We start from the raw sequence: 26,709 nt of genomic DNA on the forward strand, positions 1-26,709 counted from the left end.
ACTCACAAATCATTTGGTATTAAATTCTAAAGACATGTAGAGCGCATAAAGAACTGATGGCTTGATTAGCTCTTGTGGTGCAACTGAAGGAGCTGTCTCACAGATTCTTCATTTGGAGAAACACTTTGATCTTTGTTCAAGTCAATTCATGAACATCAACTGACAAGACTGCATGAAACACCTGATGGTTAGGTCCAAACTCCAAGCAAACTATTTGGTTCCATTAAGGGCTTCCAGAAAATTTGGTGAACAAGGCAATTCTTCCAGAAGCCAAGAGGCAAATTGTTTTTAAAATTCTAATGTGCCAAATATATCACCAAGGGCTAATATACATATAAGCTATCAGTCAAGTATGGGAATATTTTTATCTATTTGTGACAAAAAGGAAAGCAGCATTTTAATTTCATTCACTTTAAGGCATTGCAAGGTTCTTGCAAAATACTGAAACTCATATCTCATAGGACTAACAGTTAAAAATAAATAAAAGTAGTGGTACATATTAATTAAATGGAGAGAGGAAAATTAACGTGCTAAGCATTTCATAAAATAGAGTATGAAGAAACTAATTAGAAAGCTTTCTTTACCATAGTTAATTTTTTAAATGCAGTTTAACCCCCTTTTGGGAAGAGGACTGTTTCAAAGGACTCATTTTTGTACCCACCATGTCAAAGAAGGTCAGAAACACTCAAGTATAAAGTCACTGCACTGCTGTGGCACAAATAGTTGCTGCGGCTAAAATCAAACAAAGACCAATTAAACTAATCATAACGTTCCAATGAACACAAGGAAGCTCACCTGGTATTTCTGGACTTGTTTCGTGAATTTTCAAATCTACTCAGTTCTTGCTATTATAATTACCTTGACCAAAATACTGTGAAATTACTGCTCTGATCTACTAATGGCTGCAAAAATCAAGTCGTTGTGGTTTCATGCCAAGGGGCCATAGCAAGGTGGCGCAATGATTTCTGACACAGAAGACAACTTCTAAAAACTCAAAAGGGAAAATTAACGGGATGTGGTTTACATTGCCAAAGACTGTTCATTAATTACCAATTTAATCACTGCTGGAGGCATGACATTACAAAAATCTGGCTGAAAGTTCTAATAGATTATGAAGACCACCTAAGAAGAGTGACCAAGAAATGTACAAAACAATTAATACTGTTTCACTGCTATCAAAGACATTCAGATTATTTTACATCAAGTGAAGCAAAGGAATTAGTAGCTTCACAGTGCCACCACTAGGAACTATAAATACAATAGTGCACAATTAGTAATGCACATGTGACTTCATTCAAGGCATATATCCTTGGGAAAGCCAGAACATGATAAGGAGAACAAAAGAAACATTAAAAATGAATGAAGATTTAAACTCTACTCTTGTGCACGCTGAGCAATAACAGAATAGGCAATATAAAATACAGCTTTAGTAATGGTGATATCGTCCTGGGATGTTCAATCCTACACTGCACAGCCATATGGAAAATGTCCATGGCCATTAACAGTGGCATGAAAGGACTGTCCCTAATGCTAAGACACCTAACCCTAGTTTCATGCATTCATGGCAATCCCCAAAAATAAGATTTTTGAGGCTAGGGGTTTATGGCCACATAATAAAAAAAGGTGCTTGAGGTTTTTTTCCTCCCCAACAATGCTAGTGTTTTACGTGACTTTGAAGATATGCTAGTGAGCTAACAACATGTTTTCTAAGTCGTCTAGAAACCACTGCTGGGTAGCAAACTTCAACTTAAATTTAGATATAATAGGTAAACTATTATTTCAATTATAAGGAATAAAAAGCATTGTTTTGTAAAGAGGTATTTGTGCCATCTTTATTTTCTTCTAAAATGCAACTATAAGAGATCAGATATACATTTAAAGTATCTTACTGATCTGAAATGGATTATGTGCATTAAATATTGACAATTGTGTTGAAGTAAATAAAAAATATATTTCACCTTAGTACCCAGGGCACAGATATTCTACTTCATAAAGAGAATCAAAACCAAGTTAGATAAAATATTCACTCTATACATTAATACAGGTTTTAGATTTTAGATTTCTTTTTATAACAAATGATTTTTTATGAAATTACAAATGCAAATTTAACCTATTTCTTGCTAATATAATTTTAAAAATACATACAATTAGGAAAAATAAAAATTTTAGTTTGATCTTCAACCTTTGATTCCTAGAGGTGACTTAAATGTAACATCATCAAATATGAGTATAATCTTATATCATACTTATTTTTATGATGATATAAACTTAGAACACATATATATTTGAAACTACATTAAAAGTTACTACAATAGATGTTTAATGATGTTTATTGCTTTTTACCAATTGGATAGTAACTGCTTTTTTATTGTTTAGAGAAGATCTAGTGATCTTATCTAAATCTGCTACAATTATCAGCATGAGAGACTAGTCTCATTTAAAATCAATATTTTCCAATCAACATCAAAAGTACAAGGCTGATGTCCCACCCTTTATGGCGACACAATACCTGTTAGAGACTTGAATCATAAAAGAACAGTTTGCATTCTCCTATTTCTTAACAATTAAGTCATTTGGATTAATTTCTAAAGGCCGATTTTTTAAAAAAAATTACTATATTTGTATCATTTTGGATTACTAATCTTTGCAATTAACCAAGGACTGATCAAACTAAAATTATTTCCCATATATACAGTTTTATTTAGAGGATTCAAATATTCATGTAAACTTCTGAAGACAAAATACTGCAAATCTTCTAGGACTTGCTACTAACTTGCAGTTTGATCTTGCCACTTGCTCTGTGAGTATAGGCTCCTATGCTAATTAAGTATAATGGATAGGTTATTACACTGGCATATTAAATATTATGGAAAAAAACTTCAATTCTGCTTTATAATAGTATTGTAATTCTTTCTGATACTTTTTTAAAAGAGAAACTATTTGTGCATTATACTCTTATGCTATATAATTATTATTGGAAAAACAAAACATGTTTATATATTCACTGTTGTGATTAGACTAATTAGGTTTGAAGTTTTTATTCTCATTCTCTTTTTAAACTTTGTATTATAAAATAGATTTATCATTTTTTTTTTAAAAGTAATAATAAAATGGTATCATTCTTCTGGTAGGTGCAAAATGCTTCACAAATAATGTAACAATTCCAAGGACTGGGGTAGCAGGGCTGTTATCCTTTATTCTGCATGTAGCATATTAATCCTAACTTAAGTACATCAAATACAAACATCTCTTTCAGATATCCATTACCTGAGCATTAAATAGTGGGTATTTGTTAATGTATTTGTTAAAAGCAATTATATTTTAATGCAAAGCAATAAGCAAAAGAGTTTAAAATAGACTAATTTATAATATTTGGCAGAAAAGTATATGGGGGAATTGAAAGTAAAAAGAAAATAGTAAAAATGAAAATAGTTTCTTTAAAAAGATTATATTTTTCTTAGAGTTTGTGATTACATATTAATAAAGACTCCTCTGGATAATAAAAGGGGCTAGCATGTTAACGCTGCCAACTGCTAAGCTGTACTCTGAGAAAAATTGTTTCTTTTTTTGGTCCCAGGGATTGAACTCAGGGTGTGCTTAACCACTGAGCCACATCTCCAGCCTTTTTTGTGTTTTATTTTGAAACAAGGTCTAAGTTGCTTAGGGCTCGCCTAAGTTGCTGAGGCTGGCTTTGAATTGTGATCCTCCGGACTGTAATCCCAAATCGCTGGGATTACAGGTGTGCGCCACTGTACCCAGGGACAAAAGTGATCTTAATTACATATGGAAAACATTGAATACTACAAATAACATACCTAAAACTTATAATAGTAAATCCAATATTTGAAAATCTTCATAGAATAAAAGGGACTAGGAAGATAAGAAATATAAATCACAGAGATCCAGAACAATGAAATCTGCTTCCTATGGAAAAATATTCAGGGAACAACTGAAATAGGTAACTGAGTTATCTAAATGGCATAAAGAGGTGCTGGAGATATACCTGAGTCAGGTAGAGTGTGTGCTTAGCATCTAAAGGTCCTGGTTTTAGTAAGTCCCATCACAAAACAAACAAAATCCCCAAAGGCACAAAGGTACACAATGAATTGTATAAATGACTTTTCTTTATATAAAAGACTTAAAAGGCAATATGTACTTATTGTAAGTTCTCATTCAAATATTCAGTTGCACAACTGGAAAATTAAGAAAATTAAAAGGCTCTTGGTATCTGTTTGCAAGTTGTCTTTTCAGAGAATTAACAACTCAAATTCTTCCTGAGGATAACTTAAGTACAGTCTGTATGTAAGGATCTACCAGATAAGATTACCAAGATTTGTTTTTCAGTGTCTTTGAAATTGCTTCCTAGTCTTGCCAAACTAAAGCTATACTAATTATAAGAGAGAATGTTTATAGTAGAGTGTCATAATTAGTGCAGAGTTGGGAACTGAACTCTAATCAGAGTCCCAGGATATGGGGCAAGAAAATGTGTGTAGGATTTGGTATATAGACACCATTAACAAGAGAGAAAGACTTCACAATATAGGATTCAAGAATAACAAGAAGCAGATGATACAGGAAGCCTTAAGTCCCAAAGTGGCACAAGTAGTCTCATTTGACACCTGACTATAGACAGGAGAAAAATAAAATCACTTTATTTGCCCAATGATAATCATTCTGTTTTGTAGACCTTAGAGAAATATTTAAATTTCCTTTTAATAAAACCTTAGTAAAAAGAAACTCCTTATAGCAAAATTTCATGTTTAAGCACATTAGCTGACACTCAGAGAACATGAAAAATAGCCTTTCTATTCCTTCATTTATTCATTTAACATTTATTGGAACACTGGTGTTGGGATACCAGGTCACTGTACTTTGAATAGATCACAGTTGAGTGGGAGAAAGAGATTAGTGATTAGATAATTATATTGGAATAAATGTCTACTACAGTAAAGATATTTCAAAACATATTATAAAAAATGAAAGAGATCTTTATTGCCAAGAAGTCACAAGGAAAGCATTCAGGAGCAGTATTTCAGTAGAAACAAATAGAGAACGTTATTTCAGATGAGAACAACAAATGCTTGAGACAGGAATGAAAGAGTAAGAAGGTACATTCTAGATAATGCAAACAACTTAGAACTGGACTGTAAAATGAAAAAATGGAGAAAGGTGGAAGATGAGGCTCGAAAGACTTGTAAGGCCATGTTGAGAAGTTGAAAAGTTTATTTTCTTGGGTTATGGGGCCAACAGAAGGATTATTAGGCTTCATATATTCAATATTCACTTAAGTTATTTCCCAGTTTTCTTTTTATATTTTATAAATGTGTCTTTCCTTAAAAGTATATTTGAGTTTTCAATCTTTTAAATCTTCTTTGAATCTCCTACAATTTTTTACTCTCTTAGTCTAGAGCTAGATACAAAAGTCTCAAAAAGTTGCTAACCTGTACTGAGTACATGAGTATTGTCCCATGCACTGTATGAGTCTATTTATATATTCTATTTCAATTATTACAACAGCTTTACTCATCTTCTTAGTATTCATCAGAAGGTTCTAGGGTAGTTGTATAGGAACAGAGCATACAGGGATAAAATGTAGAAACTGCTGATGACATTCTAAGTCAGTGGTCCGTTAAGCAATAAGTAGTGATCCCAGTAAGCTCTTCTGTAACATTTGCAGATCTGAGGTCAGCATCCCACTTTTTTAAAAAATTAAGGACATTCCTGGGTACCAACGTTTTTTTTTTTTTAACTTGTGAATTTCTGGTTACATTAAGAATGAGTAGTGGGTAGTAGAAAGTTTCTCTTTCCCAGCCTAGCACTTTTGACTCTCAGTAAATATTATACAATAAAGGGCAAGGTGGAGGGCTGGGGACATGCACAGTAGTAGAGCAACCTGCCTAGCACATGTGAGGCACTGGGTTTGATCTTTGGCACCACATATAAATAAATAAAATAAAGGCATTGTGTCCATCTACAACTAAAAAATTAAAAAAAAAAAAAAGGACAGGGCTAATTATAATGAATTTAAAAACAGAAGTAACATAAATTAAAGCAAGTTAAAACATCAAAATGTTCACTAATGAGATCCCAGTCATTTTTGGGTGGGGGTGGGTTAGACCTGCTATTATTTGCCAAAAGTCTTTTGATCTCTCCAGAGTGATGGGGATGCTGACACTCAAGTGGGGATGGCTATTAGTCATGGTTCCCTTCCCTTTTACCATGGGCACCTACTAATTTGACTGTCAAACAGGAAAGGGGGAAAAAAAGAATTTTGCTTCCACTTTACAAATGGAAAGACGGAATCAGAGACATGAAGTAATTTCCTATTTTAACTCATATTCAATTACTCCAGAAGTGAAATTAGCATTTTTCTTTTCTGTTTTGTCAGCCAATTGGACACACTTCTTTTCCATAAAGTAGATAGCACTGGCGAAATGACAATCTGTATGTATGAGTTACTTAGAAATGATAAAAAATGACCAAATTAAGAAAACTACTTTGTTCCTAAAAGATATCATCATGATATCAAGTTGCATGCTACATTGAAAGTGTGAAAAGCAATAACAAGGTCTATCCTCTCCCATATTTCTGAAATTGGACTTATTTGACATTTTATATTCTCTTTCTTAAATCATTTCAATATTAGCTATAAGCCCTAAAGAATATCAAGTGTCAGAACAAGAGCAATAGCCCTGTAATGTACCATTTAGTTCATAAAACTAATATTTTTCACAACACACCTATACAGACTTTGACATCTGAAAAATGAGCAACAGTGGAATGTGTAAGAAAGGGTTTTCAATTAAGCTTACACTTTTAACTGAGAAGAGACTGCAACAATATCTCCTATGTCACTTGCTCTTAACAAAGTGACTTTGACATTCCTTCTACAGAGTGGTGTGGTCTATATTTCTTCTCCTTACAACTGAGTGGAGTTTTGTGACTATGTAAGCCAAAGTGATATTATGTGATTCTTAAGAGTTAGAATCGTAAGACACGTTAAAGGAAACCACTGACAGAGTAAACTATAATCTATGAAAGAGAAGAAAACACTTGTAAGTCACATATCTAGTATGGCTCTCATCTCCAAAATACACAAGGACCTCCCATAAGTCAATACCTACAACATTCTAACAAACTCACAACTTGATTAAAAATGTCCTAAGGACTTGAATATGCATTTCAAAGAAATAAAAATGCTCAATGGGTATGTGAAAAGATGATCATCATCACTGATCATCAGGAAAACACAATCAAAACCACAGTGAGATATCATCTCATATTTGTCAGAATGACTGTTATTATATAAAAAAAAAGATAGTGTTGACAAGATGGGGAGAAACTGGAACTTTTACACACTGTTAACAGGAATAAAATGTACAGCTGAAATGAAAAACAGTATGGAGGGGCTCCTCAAAATATTAAAAATAGAACTACCATATGATCCAGCAAATCCACCTCTGGGTATTTATCCAAAATAAGTGAAATCAGGATGTTGAGATGTTAAGCATTCCCATCACTGAATATCACTGCAGCATTACTCACAACAGTCAAGATATAGAAACAAAAAAAGAAGGAAGTTCTGTCATATGCTACAACACCAATGAACCTTGATGACATTTACACTAAGCCAGTCACAAAAAAACAAATACCGCATGATTCCATGTACATGAAGTACTGAAGAGTCAACTTAATAGGACCAGAAAGTGGAATAGTTGTTGCTAGGGGATAAAAGGAGGGGAAATGGGAAGTTACTAATTAATAGATACAAAATTTCAGTGAGACAAAATGAGTAAGTTTTAAAGATCTGCTACAACATTATGTCTATAGTCAATAATGCTGTTTAAAAATTAAGAGGGTAGATCTCATGTTAAGTGTTTTTATCATGATAAAATAAAAATAATAAAAATATTCCTGGGCTGGGATTGTGGCCCAGTGGCAGAGCACTTGCCTATTATGTGTGAGGCACTGGGTTCAAGTCTCAGCACCATATATAAACAAATAAAAATAAAGGTCCATCGACAACTAAAAAAATATTAAAAATAAGAATCTTCCAAATATGCAAATGATATATCCTTCCATTTATTTAGATATTCTTTTGTTTTCAGAATGTTTACAGTTTTCTGCTTAAAGGTCTTACATACATATATAGACGGACTCTTACAAATAATTTTTATTTGAAGCTGCTATAAACCATTATCTCTAAACTTTTATTTTTGTAGTATGGGGATTGAAACACATGCTAGGCAAGTGACCCACCACTGAACTTCATCCCTAGGCCCTTAACTTTTTCTTTTAAGTTCACAGGAACAAAGTTGATCTCTTTAAATAAACTTTAAATATGATAATATGTATAATTTACATATAATATGTAAGTTATAAGTTTGAAGAGTTTTACCAAATACATATACTATGTATTCACAAACAAAATTAAAATTATAGCTCCTCCCTTTTCATCCCTCTAAAATATTTGTTCATATCACTCTGCAGTTAAGTCCACCTACCCTGCCTCCAGGTAATCACTGATTTGCTTTTTGTCACTCTAGTTTTCTAAGTAGTAGACTAAGATTACATATAAATGTAATAATATATGTCTTCTTTTGTGTTTCTCAGCATATTTCTGTCATTCATTTAGGTTATTGTGTGTATCAGTAGCCTGTTCCTTTGTACTGATGAGTAATACAAGTTGAATATACCTTATCTGAAATTCTTAAGACCAGAAGTGTTTGCATTTCAGAGCATTGTGGGTTTTGAATTTTCAGATTAGGGATGTTCAAACTATATCCTATTGTAAGGATACATTGTGATGTGTTTATTCATTCATCTGTTGATGGACCATTGTTTTGTCCAGTTTCTGGATATTACAATAAAATTATTGACAGCATTTGTATACAAGTTTTTGTATGTTCATATATTTTTAGTTTTCTTGAGTAAATTCCTAAGATTGGAATTGCTGAGTAATATATTAAATGTATGTTTAACTTTTAAAGATATGGCCCAACAATTTTCTAAGATGGTTGTACCATTTTATATTCCTATCAACAATATTAGCGTATTTTAATTGTAACACATGTTATTATTGGTATTTTAAACTTAGCCATTTTCATTGGTATATATAGTGGTATTTCACTGTGGCTTTGATTTACATTTCCTTGATAACTAATGATGTAATTTTTTCCCCTCTGGTACTGGGGCTTAAACCCAGGAGCACTGTACCACTGAGCTACGTATCAGCACTTTTTCTCAAAATTTTGAGACAGGGTCTTGCTAAGTTGTTGCAGATGGCTTTGAATTTGCAATCTTCCTGCCCCAGCCTCCTGAGTTACTGGGATTATAGGCCTCTGCCACTATACCCTGCCTAAAGATCTTTTTAGTGTGCTGTCAACCATTTATATATCTTCTTGGAGAATAAGTTATTTTTGGATATTACTTTTATGTCTGGTAATCTTGCTATCTTTACTTTTAGTTTAAAAATTTATCTGCAATTTAAAAAATTTTTTCTATGTACAAATCGTATTTCTGATGAATAACAGTTTTATTTCTCCCCATTCACACCTATACCTTTTATTTCTTTTTCTTATTTTAGGATATTCATTGTGATGTTAAACAGAAGTGATAATGGACTTCCCTGTCTTTATCTTGTCTTAAGTGGAAAGCTTCCATGTTTCTTTTTCTTTCCCTTTTTTTTTTTTTTTTTTTTTTTTGTGGTGCTGGGGATGAACCCAGGGCCCTGAGCATGCGAGGCAAGCACTCTACCAACTGAGTCATATCCCCCAGCCCCAAGTCATATCCCTAGCCTCCCGCCACCTTTTTTTTTTTTTTTTTTTTTTTTTTTATTGGTACCAGGGATTTAACCCAGGGGTGGACCCTTTTATTTATTTTTTTTTTTTTGAGACAGTGTTTTAGTAAGTGGCTGAGGCTGGCTTTGAACTTGCAATCTTCCTGCCTCAGCCTTCAGAGTCACTGGGATTACAAGCATGCACCACCACACCTGGCTCACTGTTTCATAATTAACTATAATTTGGCTACAAGATTTTTACAGATATATTTTATCAGGTTAATAAAGTTCTTTTCCATTTATACTTTGCAAGGAATTGTGTACTTTTCTCTTTGGACCACGAATATGGTGATAATCTTTCAATTTTTTTCTGTACAATTAAAATTATTGCTAGCCTTTTCTTCTTTATTCTGTTAATATGGCCAATTACATTGCTTGGGTTTTGAAATACAAACCATCTTTCATTCCTAGAATAAATTCAAATTGACCCATGGTATGTTAATGTCTTTATGCACTACTGGGTTGGTAATATTTTATTATGTAACAATAAATAACTTGAAAGAGGAAGGATATGGAAATATCTTTGGGACTATTCAAGCCTAGTTTCAGGGATGGGGCTATAGCTCAGTGGTAAGGCACTTCCCTAGTGTATGTGAGGCCCTGGGTAGATCCTCAGCAGCAACAACAAACAAACAAACACAATAAAATGTCAATAAAAACAGTTTCATAACTAATAGGGCATACTATGAGTAAGTGTGAAATGAATGTAACAAACAGATCAGCTATGAAACGAACAGGGAAAAAACAATTAATATATGAATATAAACAAAACTGATCCAAGCAATAGTCAAATCAACAATGAAATATTTTATGAGATATCATGATTGTTATTTATCAATTTCACAATAGTATATTCCTGAATCACTTAGCCCATACATAGTTCCATACCTAGGCATACACTTAAATCATCAACTGTAAAGAGTTCTGTTTCTCTCTCATTTTTTCCCCTCTACCATTGAGTTACAGTCTTAGTCCCTATGTCTCTCTCTTCTTAGAAGACATATACACTTTACAGATACTGAAATACAACCCCAGTTTAAATAAAACTGCTTTAGTCAAGTTTGGGTAAGCTAAGAAAACAAATTTTTCTTAAGCATCTTCTTTTGACCCTAAAAATTGATTTAGATTATTTATCTTAATATGCCTTTTTTGGGAGGGTACTGGGAATTGAACTCAGGGGCACTCAGCTACTGAGCCACATACCCAGACCTAATTTTTTTTTTTTTTTTAGAGACACAGTCTCACTGAGTTGCTTAGCACCTTGCTCATGATCCTCCTGCTTCAGCCTCCCAAGTTGCTGGGATTACAGGTGTGTGCCACTGCGCACAGCTGCCATTTTTTTTTAATATAGAAAAAACTAAGGGGAAAAAAACCTCATAAACTATTTCTTGCTCCACCCTTAGGGATAATACTGTTAACATTCTGATGATTTTTCAATGTAACTATAAAAGCACCTCTATTATTTAAAATGGAAAATATATAAATACACTATTTCATTACTTTTTGTACATGACATTGTGAGCATTTACTCATATCTTTAAAATACTATTTCAAAACAATAGTGAAGATAATTTTTAATGACTACATAACAAGTATATGTATTTGTAGTAATTTATTTATTTATTCATCCCCCTATATTTGAGCATATGGGCCACTTTGACATTTTTGTTGCTATAAATTACATTGTGATGAAAATCAGCATATCGATCTTTGTAGAATTATTGGGAAAAGGGAAATAAGCATTTCTTTCTTTCTTTTTTTTATTTTTGTGGTGCTGGGGATCAAACCCAGGAGGGCCTTGCATATATGAGGCAAGTACTCTATCACCTCCAGTCCCAGAATGTGTGTTTCTTGAAGAAATCTAGCTGCTTTTCAGAAAGGTGTGACAATTTCCAGGCTTCCAACCAATGCAAAAGAGTATTCAATTTCATAAATGCTATAAATGCATAGTTTCTTAAAATCCAAATTATAAATAGATTTAGTAAGATGTCACAGACATGAGATAAAAGATGTTTCAGTAAATTTTTGTTTCAGTGCTGGGGATTGAACCCAGGGGTGTTCTATCAACCAAGTTACATCCCCAGCCCTCTTTATTTTTTGAGATAGAGTCTTGCTAAATTGCCAAGGCTGGCCTTGAACTGCAATCCTTCTGAATCAGCCTCCTGAATTGTTTATATTACAGGAGTACACCATCATGCCCAGCAGTCATTATTTTTTAGTACTGAATTCACACTTTTGACTTAGCTAAAAGTTTAAGTTCCATTTGGGAAATATAATGTATAAGATTACTGATATCTTATACAGAAGAGATGACTCAGAAATATTTGTTGAAGGCTAAACTAATAAATGAATAAACTGAATGAAAGAATAAATGGCCCTAAGTGTCAGGATACTTGAGTTCTGAGCTTAATTTGCGTTATCTGTGACCCCAGGACAATTCAAGTACCTTTTCCAAATGTGGTTCCCTAATTACTACATTAATATCTACTCTTCCTTCACAAAGATGTCAGAAAATAAACAAGAAAGATTATGGCACAGTGCATTAAGAACATAATATCTAAAGTAAGACTGTTTAGGAACAATTCCTGGATCTGTTACTTATTAGTTGTGTAATCATAGGCAATTCCATAATTGGATGTGTGTTTCGTTTTTTCAACTGTAAAATGGGGATGATAATACTTTTATACTTATTATGATGCTTAAATGATTAAGGGAAAGCACTTAGAATCTTGTTTGACACAGACCAAGTGCTCAATAACATTAGATAATAATTATTAAGAAAGGTAAAATTTATACTTAGAAAAAAATTATTTTTTAAAATTTACTGGCAGATAGATCATTTAAATATCAAGTATTCTCAATTTAAAATCAATTTAACTAATTTTTAAATTATATTTTTTAGAACTGAAAGAATTATGAAACACAGTTAATCACAAATTATTCTTTTTAAATGAATACTATTTTTTGGCTCTTCACTTGACTACAGCCTTCTTATCCACCAAAACTCAGTTCAAATATATACTCCTCAGGCCATTCAAGCTTCTACCTTCAAATTATCCCCTACTATATCATGCAATTTTCATACTCCATAATTGCTTTGTTTATTTACTTGTTAATCTCTCTCTTTTTCCCACCAGAATATAAGCTCCATGAGGGAAAAGGCTTAATTTTCTTCTGTCTCTGTGAATAGATTTGGTTTAGATAACCAATAAATACATCTTTTTTAAAAATAAGTATATCTTGCAAGTGAATGAATCAACAAAGTGATTATATAAAGATGGTTAGCTACTGAAAAAGCCAACATAAAGACAAGTTCTTCCTTAGAAAGAATGGTCCTCTAGATTAGTATTTCTGAAACATTTTGATCATGGCCTCAATAAGAATATAGTTTATTTCAAGATCTAGTAAACACATACACCCATGTAACCGACTCTTGTTTTGGTTACATGGGTGTGTGTTGTCACAGTTTTCAAATTGTGAAGAGGTTTATGTCTCCCAATATTTAAGGACTTTTATTTATTATATGTTCATTATTATTATCTGTGAAGCACTACACAAAAACATGTATAAAATGTGTTTTAATACAGGGATGGCAATGTTGATAGGAGAAAGTACTATTTCTGAAAATCTAATTAAGGCTCAGGTTTAAATCCTGACTCTGGAAACCTTATACAAGTTACTTTGCCTATTGGCCTTAGTTTTTTTAATCTGATAAGTAGTTTGAATATCTTCATGGAATTAAATATAATAATTATAGTTCCTGAAATGTATGGTAAGTATTTAATAAATGACAGGCATCATTATTATACTAATATTGGCAACAAATTAACTTCTATGAACAAAGTATAATTTAAACAAAGTACAATCATAACTTTTTTTTTTTTGGTGGTATTGGGAAACAAACCCAGATAAGTGCACTACCACTGAGCTGTATGTCCCTGGACCTACAAAATACAATTCAATGAAAAACAGATTATTCATTTATACATGGAATTTATACTCCAGGGTCTTACTTTTTCTTTTAGTAAACACTGCTATGTAAAAATGACAACAACATGGTCTGATAGGTAGGAATTTATCAGTTCAATAAGTGTACCAAGTATTCATAATGAACAAAGTCTGTGGAAAAAATGAACAAATTATTCCCCTTGCCCAGTATGATTATGATTATAATGAACAACTTATGGTTTTTTCAACCAATATTTCTCACATCATTAGCTGCCTGTCGCAGAGTGGTGTGGCTGTGCTGGAATTCTGCTTACTCCCTGCTTTTACAGCTGCATCTCTTCTTGCTTGTTCAAGCAGAACTCTTGCTCTTTCTTTAAGTTCTTCTTGTCTGGATAACATTCGATGCTTAAAAAGCAAAGATACAGAATTAGAAGTCAAATTTAAAGAAATAAACCCCAAATCAAACAAATAATCTACATTTATAAGCTAATTAAAAGTTAGACAATCTGCTGAAATAAAAGAGGACAGGAGCAAGGTTTTAGCTTCCTTGGTAAGATTACCTTTACAGAATATAAATTTTGATTAGACATTTAGAATGAATACATAAATATTGACATGAAGGAACTACATCTTTACTGCCTAAAACTGAATTGAATTTAAGTATACTTTCATTAAAACATAGTCTCATAAGTGGTGTGTATGTATATTACATTTTCCTTATATGTGCTCATAAACATAGTGAAATCTGCCAACCAAAGACATTTTTTAAAAGTTCTCATAGACTTTTTATATTCTCATAGAAGTGACAACAATGTTTCTTCCAAATTTGTACCTAGATAGACATTAAATACCTGTAGCAATGACCTTTAAAATTCTTGAAATTAATATTCATAGAAAATGCAAAGCTACTATATTTTGTAAAAAAATAAATATTTAAAATTCTTTTTCTCCATTGTTCACATTCCTTATAAGAAAACAACTTGTCACATCAGAATTGGAGAAATATTCTCCTGGCTTAATCTGTAATTTTACAATGTATTTTTGAAGAACAACAGATACTGGCCACCAAGGAAAATCAGTTCTTAAACGGTGGCATTATCCAAAAACACAATAATCCTTTTTTGTGTGTGCTACTGGGGATTGAACACAGGGCCTCGTACATCCTAGGCAAGTGCTCTAGCACTGAGCTGCACCCCAGTCCTTTTATTTTGAGAGAGGTTCTCATATGTTGCCCAGGCTGGATTTGAACTTATCTCCTATCTAGTAGCTGAGATTATAGGCAAGTGCCACTGTGCCTAGCTCCGTACTCCTTTTTTCTTTTAAAGTAACCAACTTCTGCCTTTAGATGGTTATCACCATTACTCTGATCCTTAATTTATTTTACATTCGTTTCAATTGATCAAGGAAAAGAAAATAAAGAACAAACTTACTGTGTTACTATTATATGAAGCTCTCTCTTTTAAAAAATTAGTATATCATTTTTTTGGCCTCTTTGTGATTGTTATATTCAATTATAAGTAGTGACTGGGTGTGATGACACACACCTACAATCCCAACAACTTGGGAGGCTGAGGAAGGAGGATCCCAAGTTTGAAGCCAGCATCAGCAACTTAGAGAGACCCTGTCTCAAAATAAAACATTTTTAAATATCTGGGGCTTGGGTCATAGCTCAGTGGTACAGTGTTTGTTTAGCATGTGTGAGGCGATGGGTTCAGCATCACACATAAATAAATAAATAAATAAATAAATATTCACTGACATCTGAAAAAAAAAAAAGGATCTGGGGTTGTAGCTCAGTGGTTGAGTCCCCCTGGGTTTAATCCTCAGTGCCACAAATAAATTAAAAAATTAAAAAAAAAAAAACTAACTATTTTTAAACCTTTTTTTCTATAATCTTAAGATTTTCCTTAAAATGTATAATCCATTGTTTTTCTGGTAATATTCACAAGGTTATGAACTATCACCACTATCTAATTCTAGAATATTTCATCACTCAAGATTTTAAGAGGATTAAACAAAAATTCTTAATAGATACAAATGAAATATATGAATGGTAATGATAGAGTCTAAGTTCATGTTGATAGGATATAACAGAATTAGTCATTGCATTTCTATTGGTTATAATACTTTCTCAAAACAGCAAAACTAATATAATGAATACTGAATTTTTAGTCAAGATAGCAGGCTTGCCTAAATCTCTCTCCCATTAATAATAAGCAAACATTGAGCAGGTCACTTAAAAACTATACTATATTCCATTATATGGTGGTTAAGAATTTTGGAGTCAGATCTGGGTTCGAATGCCAGTTCCATCACTTAATTGTAGGTGAGTTACTCAATCTTTCTAAGCCTCCATTTTCTCATTTATAAAATGGGGATTAAAAACAGGTCAACTTTCATAAGGATACTGTAATGAGTAAGTAATAGAGTAACAGTAAGCACTGGCACATGGTAAACACTGGATAAATATTAACTATTATTATTATTTCTTAATCCCTCAATTTTTTTATCTTTGAAATGTGGAAAATGAGAGTAGATCATCTTAAGACTCGACTAGCTCTAATTCTATAGTTCTTTAGTGATTTGACCCAACCACACAGACCGTGAAAAACTAACTGTGCAAACACAAATTTTATTTTCTGATTAGAAAATTACTAATTATATTATAAAAATATAAAATTACTAATTAGAGATGAGTAAAAAGAAGAAAAATAATTAGCAATCATGGTTTCCAGAGATCATCATTGTAGAATCATGTTTTTTTCACTTAATACTTTTTTTATTTTTTTCCAGTGCTGGGGATTGAACCCAGGTCTCACACATGTTAGAGAAGTACTGTACCGCTAAGTTATATAACAGTCCCACACCTAATACTTTATCATGAGCTTTTTCTAATGTCCTTATGTATGCAGCTTGAAAATATGATTTTAATAGGCTACCTAACATTCTATTATATAGATGCATTCATCAGACTTTAGCTAACTTATTTTATTGGACATACAGGTTGTTTGAAAATTTTTCACTATCATAAATAATGTTTTTATCTGCTCTGCTAGGAAATAAACCCAGTGCTAACACAAGCTCTCTAACACTGAGCTGCAGCCTCAGCCCTAAAAATAATATCTTTGTGAAGATTCTTATATTTAAATTTTTGAATACAATTCTGACCATCTCCTTAGGAAAAAATCCCTGTAAGTAGACTCTAATGAGATAAACATTTGCTTTGTTGTTTTGAAATGGGGCCTTGCTATGTTGCTGCCCAGGCAGAACTTGGACTTATGGATCTTCTCACCTCAACATCCCAAGTAGCTGGGACTACACACATAGCCATCATGCCTGGCTGTCATAAACATTTTTAAGGACTTGATGCACATTGCGAAACTGCCTTTCAGTAATGCTCACTTCTTTACATCTGGGCTATGATTATTTTTTAGTGCTATCATGATCAAAAACAAAGAGATGCCATGAATATAAAGGTACAAAGACTTTGGAGTCAGACAGGGCTGTTTTGGAATTCAAACTTTAAAATATATTATGTGACCTCAGAATACTCTGTAAACACCAGATTTCCCACATATAAAATAATATTCAACCAACTCACCTCATTAGTTGTAAAGTTTAGAAAGATAAGTATAAGATATATAATTGCCACTCATGTACTAGGCACTTACATGGTAGCATTATAATTTTGTTAAGTCTATAAAACCGTATTAAGCTACCAAATTTCCTATAATCTAATGCTTAATTATAAGTCACAATTTTATTCATTACTAAGAAAGAATAAACACTGCCAATTAAATTCTGATATATTATCTATTATAAGTAATATCTTGATTTCAGAAAACTAAAATGTAGAAAGATATATATCTGAGAATAAAATACTGTACAAAGAAACAGATACTGTTGATATTAATAATTCCTTAAAAACCTACCAAATATCAGCATCCATATTACAATTTTTGTTGTCAAGACATTATTACTTTTGCCAACCTAGTGCCAAGCAAACCTTTAAATTCACCTTAAGCAAAATTCAACCCATAAACCAATGACAGTGAACAAACATGAAGTTATAAATAAATGGTGTTTCCATCATCCAATACAGCCCTTCAATCATATAAATGGAATCATATAAAAGAATTTTAGAGCTAGAAGGGCTCTTAGAGATTACTTCACTTTAACATATGTGGAAAATAAGATTGAGAGAGTTTAAATGAATAGTTAATGTTAAACTGCTAGTTAATGGCAGAATCAAAATGAGAATCTAGTTTACTGATTCTTAGGTACAGAATATTTCTAATTTTTAACCATTAATCAGTTTCTAGTTTTAAATAAAGACATTTGCCTAAAAAATATGAAAAATATGTATATGATATTACAACTAAGGCTTATTAGATTCTGTAGTTGTTAATCACTAGATGTGTATTGATTATCTACTACATATGGACACTATGTGGTCATGAAAACTTTCAGATAGGTTTAGCTACTTAAGACCTTTGAGATTTTTAATTAGGAGAACGAGAGGCTTGCTTTGATAACTACTATATTTCTTTGATTCTAAGAAGTATTCTTTGCCTCCCTTCCTTCTTCCCTCCCACCCTTCCCTCTCTCTCTTTCCGTAGTGCTGGGGATTGAACCCAGGAACTCACACGTGTCAGGCAAGCACTCTACCTCTGAGCTATTTCATCAGCTTCTACATTCTTTCCTAATACTTCTGGCACCTTATAATTGCTGTCTTTCAGTTCACAGTCAAGACACAGTTTTCTATACATTGCTTAATATTTCTGGTGGTATGACAGCAATCCCTTGACGTTTCAGTCAAGAACCACTTGAATATAGTATTCCCTCAGATTAGTTCCAGGACCCCCTGTGGATTTTCTGCAGATGCTCTGGTCACTTGATGGCATACTATTTGCATAACTTAGGCAACATTCTCTTATGTGCTTTAAATCATCTCCAGATTATTTACAATACCTAGTACAATGTAAACATTATTTTTTCATGTAGAAATAGTCATAAACACATTAGATGTTAACGTTTTAATTGCAAATTTACTACTTTAAAAGAAACAAAAACTAAGTAAGAATGGCATTATTTTACAGTTTTTTGTAACTCTCTTTAATATAAGAAAAAAATCAGCTGAATTCTCCTATATTTGTATTAAATCTGTTGAATACCAGGAAGCATTGAATCTCCAGAAAACACCTCAATACATTTCTGAGAGAATGAGAGTGATAAAAGTGAAAAAGGCTCTAGCATTAGGATAAAAACTTTATCTTTGAGGGCTCTCAGAAAGGGTCTCAGAGGTCAAAAGATCCAACTTTGAAAACTGCTATAACACCATGTTTTGATAGCACAGGCGATAATACTGTGTGGAAAAACAGGACTACCAACTCTAAATCAAAAAGTGATTCAAAAGTGCTGGATTTTAAAATGTGAAAAGCTTCTATGAATACCTTAATCAGTTCATATTGTTTAAAGTTTATTTTCTTTGACTAAATAAGTGTTTTATATGATATGAAAGTGCATTGAACAGTTCTTTCAATAGTTATAAGATAAAAATAATTCTAAGTGATAAAACTGTATGTCATAACTTTATTGCCATTTTTTGTACATAAAATAATAGTATATTTTATAACTGATGGGACCAGAGATTCAATACAGTGAATATTAATAAGGGAGGGGTCAAAACTGCACCATATTACTCTTGTGGGGAGAAATATAGATGCTACTGGATTTTAAACCACAAGCAATGATGAGACTAAAGATACCAATTAAAATGCAAGTGAAGTATTCAAGAAAAATGCTTTAAATAGGAAATACTTAATTGGGTATTTCATTTTAGAATATTCTTATTAAATAGAAAGCAAACATCTTTGACTTATTCTTATAAAATATTGTTTTTATAAGTGATAATATTTTAATTTGAAAAGTTAACATTCTTTATCCTTTGATACTAAATTTTGAGATTTGTAGTCTTAAAATTACAATAAACTTTAAATACACAGCAGGTACACTTTAGATTTTTTTTACGGTGACAAATTTTACTTCACTCAATTTTTTGTAACATCTTGAGGTGTTCTATGAACACAAAATGAAATAAAAAGAAAGAATTGCTATTTACTAAATGTAAGTACTCATCATTCTAATTCACTTACCTGGACTGTTTTGGTAGAATGATCTGCATGATTTAAAGTGTTTCTATCAGCATCTGGATCAGACTCTGTCTGCCTCAGGGAAGTACGTTTTTTCTTCGCAAGGTCTGCATCTCTATTGTATGAGTATCCAAGTTTGGAAGTAGGAGATAAACTTGGTTTTTTGATAGGTGATTCAGCATCTGCTCTGCATTCTAAGTTTTTGGAATTCTCTAATTTTTCTTGCTCCAAGTTACTACTGATGTCTAGAGTCTGAAGTTTTCGCTGGTCTATCTCATCACAAATAAAGGGCGGAGTCACATCCTTCTTTTTATCACCAACATATAAGTCATTTAATTCTAAAGTCTCAGCTTTTAATAGTCTCTTCTTGCCTAACAAAACCTGTGTTTGGGTTGGATCTATATTGGAACATATTCCAGGGTCATCAGATCCTGAAGTCCTTCTAGAGCTCTGCTGGGACTTTTGGGGTTCTGTGTCACTTTTAGTCCGGCGACAGTAAGGGGAGACTGTGCTTGGACTAAGGTGATCATCAGGAGTCTGATGCTCACTTTCTGACTCTCCAACCCCACTATCATTTATGAATACAGAATCATCCTGTGATAAGAAGTCTACTGCTCCACTGGTAGGCTGTCGCAGATCAGGCTCCCGCTTCAGATCACTCAACTCTGCATAGAATTTTTCTTGATCAATAGAACTGTTTGTATCTGTTTCATAGTTTCCAACTTTATATGTGCTTTTACTGCTGTTTTCCTCTATCTGAACAACATTTAATTCTTGGCCACTGAAATGTGCCCTTATTTGATAAAGATAAGTCATAACAGTCAGTTTGTCAGGAATTGCTAATAAAACCATATCAGAAGGTTCCAATAACCGGGAAATTCCTATGCTGGCAAATCCATCATAAGCCTTCAAAGAAAGGAAAAACACAAGATATAGTGAATAATTCAGACAGTTCATCCCTTTTTCAAACAGCAACATTTTAATATTTTTGTTGTATAGGGTACACTGACATTATATCACATGAAAAGAATGAAATTCTAAAAGCCAGAAATGTTTAAAAGTGGAGAAGAATCAAGAGAAAAAAGTTAATTACACAACAATTGAGATGTTCCTTTCCAAAAAAAAAAAAAAGCAAAAATGAGACTGAAAATAAAAGAGCTAAAAACGGATCTTTAAAAGAAGGAACTAAGATATAAAGAAATACCAGACTAAATTCATCTGAAGTTCTAGAATTACTATCAACCTCTCTTCCATAGTAATGTAATTGCAGTGATTTGTGAAGAAAAAGCAGAGCTAGAGAGGTCAAAAGGATAAACTATTAAGACTACCAGATATAAAATGCAAATAAATGCTATTTAAGCTTAGAAACATAAACTTTTTTTTTTTTTTTTGGGTACCAGGGATTGAACTCAGGGGTGCTTAACCACTAACCCATATTCACAACCCCACCCCTTTTTTTAAATTTTGAGACAGGATCTTGCTAAATTACTGAGGCTGGCTTTGAACTGGCAATCCTCCTGCCTCAGCCTCCAAATCTACTGTGATTACAGATGTGCTATTATGCCCAGTCAACATACAAACATTTTAAAATGCCCAATTAAGATTGATTTTCATAATGAGAAGACTGACAATTTTTACTTCATCCATTTTGGAGAGAATGAAATGTTTTGAATACTACAACCTAGATGAGAATGTGAAACTGCATTGTATTACTTGGTTAGCCTTTTTAATGACTGTGGCATATCAGGTTTTTCTGGTTTTGAAGAATCAAAGCTATTTCTCAATTTACAATTATTACTATCCTGAACTAACCTTTGAAAACAGAATTGTGTTGCTAGGAAGCATTAAAAATATGGCTAAAGGTTTAGATACACTCTCAGAGAAAGTAAGGACTCTCTAGATATATTCTTGCTTTGGGATGTTATGAAGATAACAACCTAGATTTAGAAGAATAATTCAAAGTTCTTCTTTTTAAAAAAGTTAGGAAATTATTAACAATTGAAAAGTATTCAGTCTTTCTGCACTTACATGTTAAAGTACATTTCTACCTTTGAATTTAATCCTTGTCTCATATTCTTCCTGTAGTTTAATAAAGGTTGTGAAGTAAGTAAGAAAGAAAATGAAAAATAAATTGTGATATTAAAACCTCTTCAATTTTCACAGCACTATGCTTCATAATATAGGTACCTCAAAATATTTACTAGAGAGAATAGCTCAGTTGGTGTGCGTGTAAAGACTTGTTTGTATTTTACATGTTTTAGGAAAATTAAAGTCATTTTCTTCCTTGTGTGTCTTGACTACTTGATTGACAGACATCAATTGCAAACCATTAGGAAAAGCACCACAGGCAGTAGTCTAAACATTTCCTAATTATCTAAAACACTGACATATTGGGTAAGATCAGATGCCACAGGTAAATGCCTTTTTTTTTATTCAGCACTTTCTATAGACCTTGGAAAATGATAGCTTCCTTGTAGGAAAACTCCTGCTAGTGTTCTGCTTCATGCAGCAATTCATTTTATGTACACTAATTATACTAAAAAAATTTTTGAAACAAACAAGTTTCTTGTATGCAAGGTCAAGACTTCATAAAATTTTTTTCCCTGTAGGTTAACCTCTTTTGCTCTGGTCAGTCACCTACTGTCTTTTTAGGTGTTTACGTGTGAATAAAAAAGAAAATTTTCAAAGGAAATTGCCTTATTCATTCCTAAGTGTAAGTCCTTAAGGAGTCATTGCCAGTTACGTTACAGATCTTTGTGGAGCTTAAGACATGGACACTGTGCTGCTTTAAATTCATTCAAAAGTACTCAGGGTTAGTGAGAAGATCTGCACAAAATTGAAAATAATGTTCAGGTAGCAACTGAGATACTCGATGTAGATATAAGGTAAGACGTTTCAAATGATGGAATGGAAAGACTAACAATTATTTATTGAATAGTGCAATGAACAGAATCCTCAAAGTAAAGTCTTCCCAAAAGTCATGATTATCTGCCTTGGAAAATATAATTGAGGTTTGGGGATTGAACCAGGTTCTCAATAAGTTAAGCATTTGCGCTAACCACTGGGAAACACCCTCAGGTGTGAGAAAAAATTTGATAAGATACTTTTCTCTATTTGTAATATGTAAATCCAAGGTATGCAAACCATTATTAAGTTCCTGAAAAAATAATGTAAAGTGTGACTTGAGCCTTAATGAGAGTCCCTATATTATTTAAAAATGTTAGGAAACTCAATAGTTTCATTTTTAAAGATTTGAATAGTCAATCAAAAGCTCCACTTTATAAAAATAACAATGGTTCTTTTAACTTTATTTATTTTTGTACTGGGGTATTGCTAGTTGACCAGGCTGGTCCTGAACTCCTGGTTTAATGACCAGCCTCCCATCTCAGCCTTCAGTCTTCTGAGCAGCTCACACTATGGACTTGACCACTGCTATCTATCAGCTATTAATGGCTTATTTTATAATGCTTATATCTGTATTTAATTTGGCTTAGTATTTTATTAAAATGCAAGAAAATACACACATATAAGAACATAATTTACTTAATTAAAAAGGCATTTGAGTTGGAGTTGTGGCTCAATGGTAGAGCGCTTGCCTGGCATGTGTGACAACCTCATGAGGATCAAACCTCAGGTTTGATCCTCAGCACTGCATATAAATAAATAAATTAAATAAAGGTCCATTGACAACTAAAAAGGCTTTTACTTTAATAGATATAGGTATTCCAAAATCACACAGGAAATAATTCATGAGAATGACCTACTTTATAGCATGCCCACAAGAGAGTTAATTTTTTTTTAATTTTTTTTTTTTTTTTTTAGTTGTAGATGGACACAATACCTCCAACTTATTTATTTATTTTTATGTGGTGCTTTAGGATCAAATCCAGTGCCTCATGTATGCTAGAGCTAGGCAAGTACTCAGTCATTGAGCTACAACCCCTGCACCCTAGACAATTTCTATGAAGAAAATAATACTGATTTTTAAGGATTGCCTATTTTTGGTGGTATATATCGATTTCTTAAAATGGCAGTTTTAAAATGTATTATTACTGTAGGGCCAGAGCCATGCATTTTCAAAGAAAGAAGAATTTTTTAATGGCATATAAATTTTTGGTTTTAGAGAAAAACAAAAGTATAAAAATTATTTTGTGAGAAAATTTTTATTTTCTTCATCATGCTAGGGATTCCCAGGCCCTTGTGCAGCTTAGGAAGGTGCTCTACCACTGAGCTATATCCCCAGACTTAAATTCTTGTTCTTAATTGAACTTTCATAAAATTTTAAGACTTTTTTTTTTTTTGGTGGTGGTACTAGAGACTGAACACAAAGGCCCTCTACCACTGGGCCACACCTTTTGCCCTTTATATTTTATTTTGAGACAGTCTTATTAAATTACAGAGGCTAGCTTAAACTTGTGATCTTTCTGCCTTAGCCTTCCAAGTTGCTGGGATAATAGGCATATATAACCAGGCCTAGTCCAAGACTTTTATCACCAGTGGTTTCAATGATCTAATTTAAAACAAATTAAAAACTGTCTTAAGTCGGGTACTGTGGCGCATGCCTGTAATCCCAGTGGCTTGGGAGGCTGAGGCAGGAGGATCACAAGTTCAAAGGCAGTCTCAGCAACTTAATGAGGCTCTAAGCAATTTACCAAGAACCTGTCTCAAAAACAACAAAAACAAAAGCAAAAAACAAAAAAGGCTGGGTATGTGATTTAGTGGTTAAGTACTCCTGGGTTCAATCCATGGTCCCCCAAACAAACAAAAACAAAAACAAAAACAAAAACTTCTGTCTAGTGGTCCTTTAATCACTGTCCTATGAACCCATTTGGCAACAGACACATCTCAGAACATTTTACAATTATAGAATAGATAAGAATCAAAAGAACCAATTATACTGAAAAATACAACTAAGAAAATACTGAAAAACTGAACATTTTCAAAGACCTCCTGAATCCTATCCAGAGATCACAGGTTAAGAACTCCTTTTCTGGCACACATGGTAGTGCATGCCTATAATCCCAACAACTCAGAAGGCTGAGGCAAGAGGATCTCAAGTTCGAGACTAGCCTCAGCAACTCAGTGATACCCTGTCTCAAAAAATAAAAAGGACTAAGGGTGTAGCTAGGTGATAAAGCTCCCCTGGGTTCAATCCCAGTACTGTAAAAATTAACAACAACAACAACAACAACAAAACTCCTAAGAAAACACTACATTACATTTGTTTTAAAATGAAGAATTCAATTCTGTATCTAATGTGTGCAGAGTTAGGCACTTCCTTCCTTGCACATAGAAATTATAATCCTGTACTGTGTCCTGGGATAAACAGATACATCAGCCTCTAGCCACAGTCAGCTGGCCCATAGGGCTCCAGCAACTCAGCCCTATGCAGTTGCTCTGAAGGCTGAAAGGCTCAATATCTTCAAATACCAGTTAGGAAGCTCTGATCTCAGTATATTTTAATTCGTTATATGGAAAAACATACATAGTTTACTAGAAAGAGAAAAGAACCAATGTTTCTACAAATCTAGTCACTGTTTCTTGTTTACCTATCAGGTTCCTGCCTCTCATTTTCTTCTAACACATTAGAAAAATGTGTTAGAAGGTGTTATATAAGAGTTATGACACAACAGTTTTGGGTGTACTTTTAAAAGCTAAATCTTAGAAAAAAAGCAATATGTTTTAACATTTAACAGTAAACGAAGATCATACACATATTATAATCTGATGCCAGTCTGGCTCTTGGATTTTTAAAGTCCTGATAAACCAAAGTAAACCAAACATCCTATCTGAACTGCCAAATGCAAACTACCTTCTGTGAGCTACAGTTAGGACCTCACCAAAACTCCCTTCACTTCCCTCAAATTAATAAAAACCTGCAGAGAAGCCAAAATTGAAACTATGTATTTTCCCCCTTGGCATTTCTTACCTTTTTGTTGTTCTCTTTAATATCTTGAGGATTCAGAGACTTGTAGTCACTGAGGGAGAAAATGGCACAGTAGGTACATGCAGTATTTGATAAAAACAGCTGTTTTTAAAACAAACTGAATCTAAAAATTTGACATTCAATAATACCAAAGAGTAACCAGCAATTTCACAGAAATTCAATCAACAAAACTAATAGTGTGGAAAATTAAGGAAATAAATAAATAAATAAATAAAAACAGTGATTACATGTTTCACTGCCTGAAGCTTTCCATCTAAAAGAGAAGTTAGGGCAGGGGACTAGAGACTAGCAGTGACAACCAAATTTACCATGAGGTAATCCCTTGTTGTCAATGTAGAAAGAGCTACAGGCTTATTTATCTCATCTCATTTTAACATTAGCACAATTTTCATAATAATTTGAAGTCAGATTAAGGAGAAAAATCATTTTTTTAAAAAAGGGAAAATATGTTTTTTAGGTATTGGGAAGGAAGGCGTTTTCCTGGCATATACTTCTCTCAAAAAAGCAAAAGGTGTGGCTAGCAAAAAAGAAATATAAAGTCAAGTATTTCAGGACATGTGCTAAGAAATAATTTTGGTTTCTTTTAAAAAATGTATAAGCACTGGAGCACAGTAGCATAAATGACTATATCAACTACTTGCTAAGGTAAGGGGATTGCAACTTTGGGGTCAACCTGGGAAACTTAGTGAGACCATGTCTCAAAATAAAATAAAATAAAATAAAATAAAATGAACTGGGAAGGTAGCTCAGTGGAGGAGCATCCCTGGGTTTAATCCCCAGTACTGCCAAAAGAAAAAGAAAAAAATTCTATTATTTATGCAACA

General features: G+C 32.9%; 1 protein-coding gene across 1 annotated transcript in view; it reads right to left on the minus strand.

Annotated features, from left to right (window-relative positions):
• Ehbp1 (EH domain binding protein 1) overlaps positions 1 to 26,709 on the minus strand; it is a 310,593-nt gene that overhangs the window by 76,875 nt on the left and 207,009 nt on the right. The window contains 3 exon segments of the mRNA XM_047522702.1: positions 14,058 to 14,191; positions 19,942 to 20,844; positions 25,868 to 25,916. Of these exon segments, the coding sequence (XP_047378658.1) occupies positions 14,058 to 14,191; positions 19,942 to 20,844; positions 25,868 to 25,916 (1,086 nt within the window).

This window comes from Sciurus carolinensis, chromosome 13, assembly GCF_902686445.1.
Source record: "Sciurus carolinensis chromosome 13, mSciCar1.2, whole genome shotgun sequence".
NCBI classification, from domain to species: domain Eukaryota; kingdom Metazoa; phylum Chordata; class Mammalia; order Rodentia; family Sciuridae; genus Sciurus; species Sciurus carolinensis.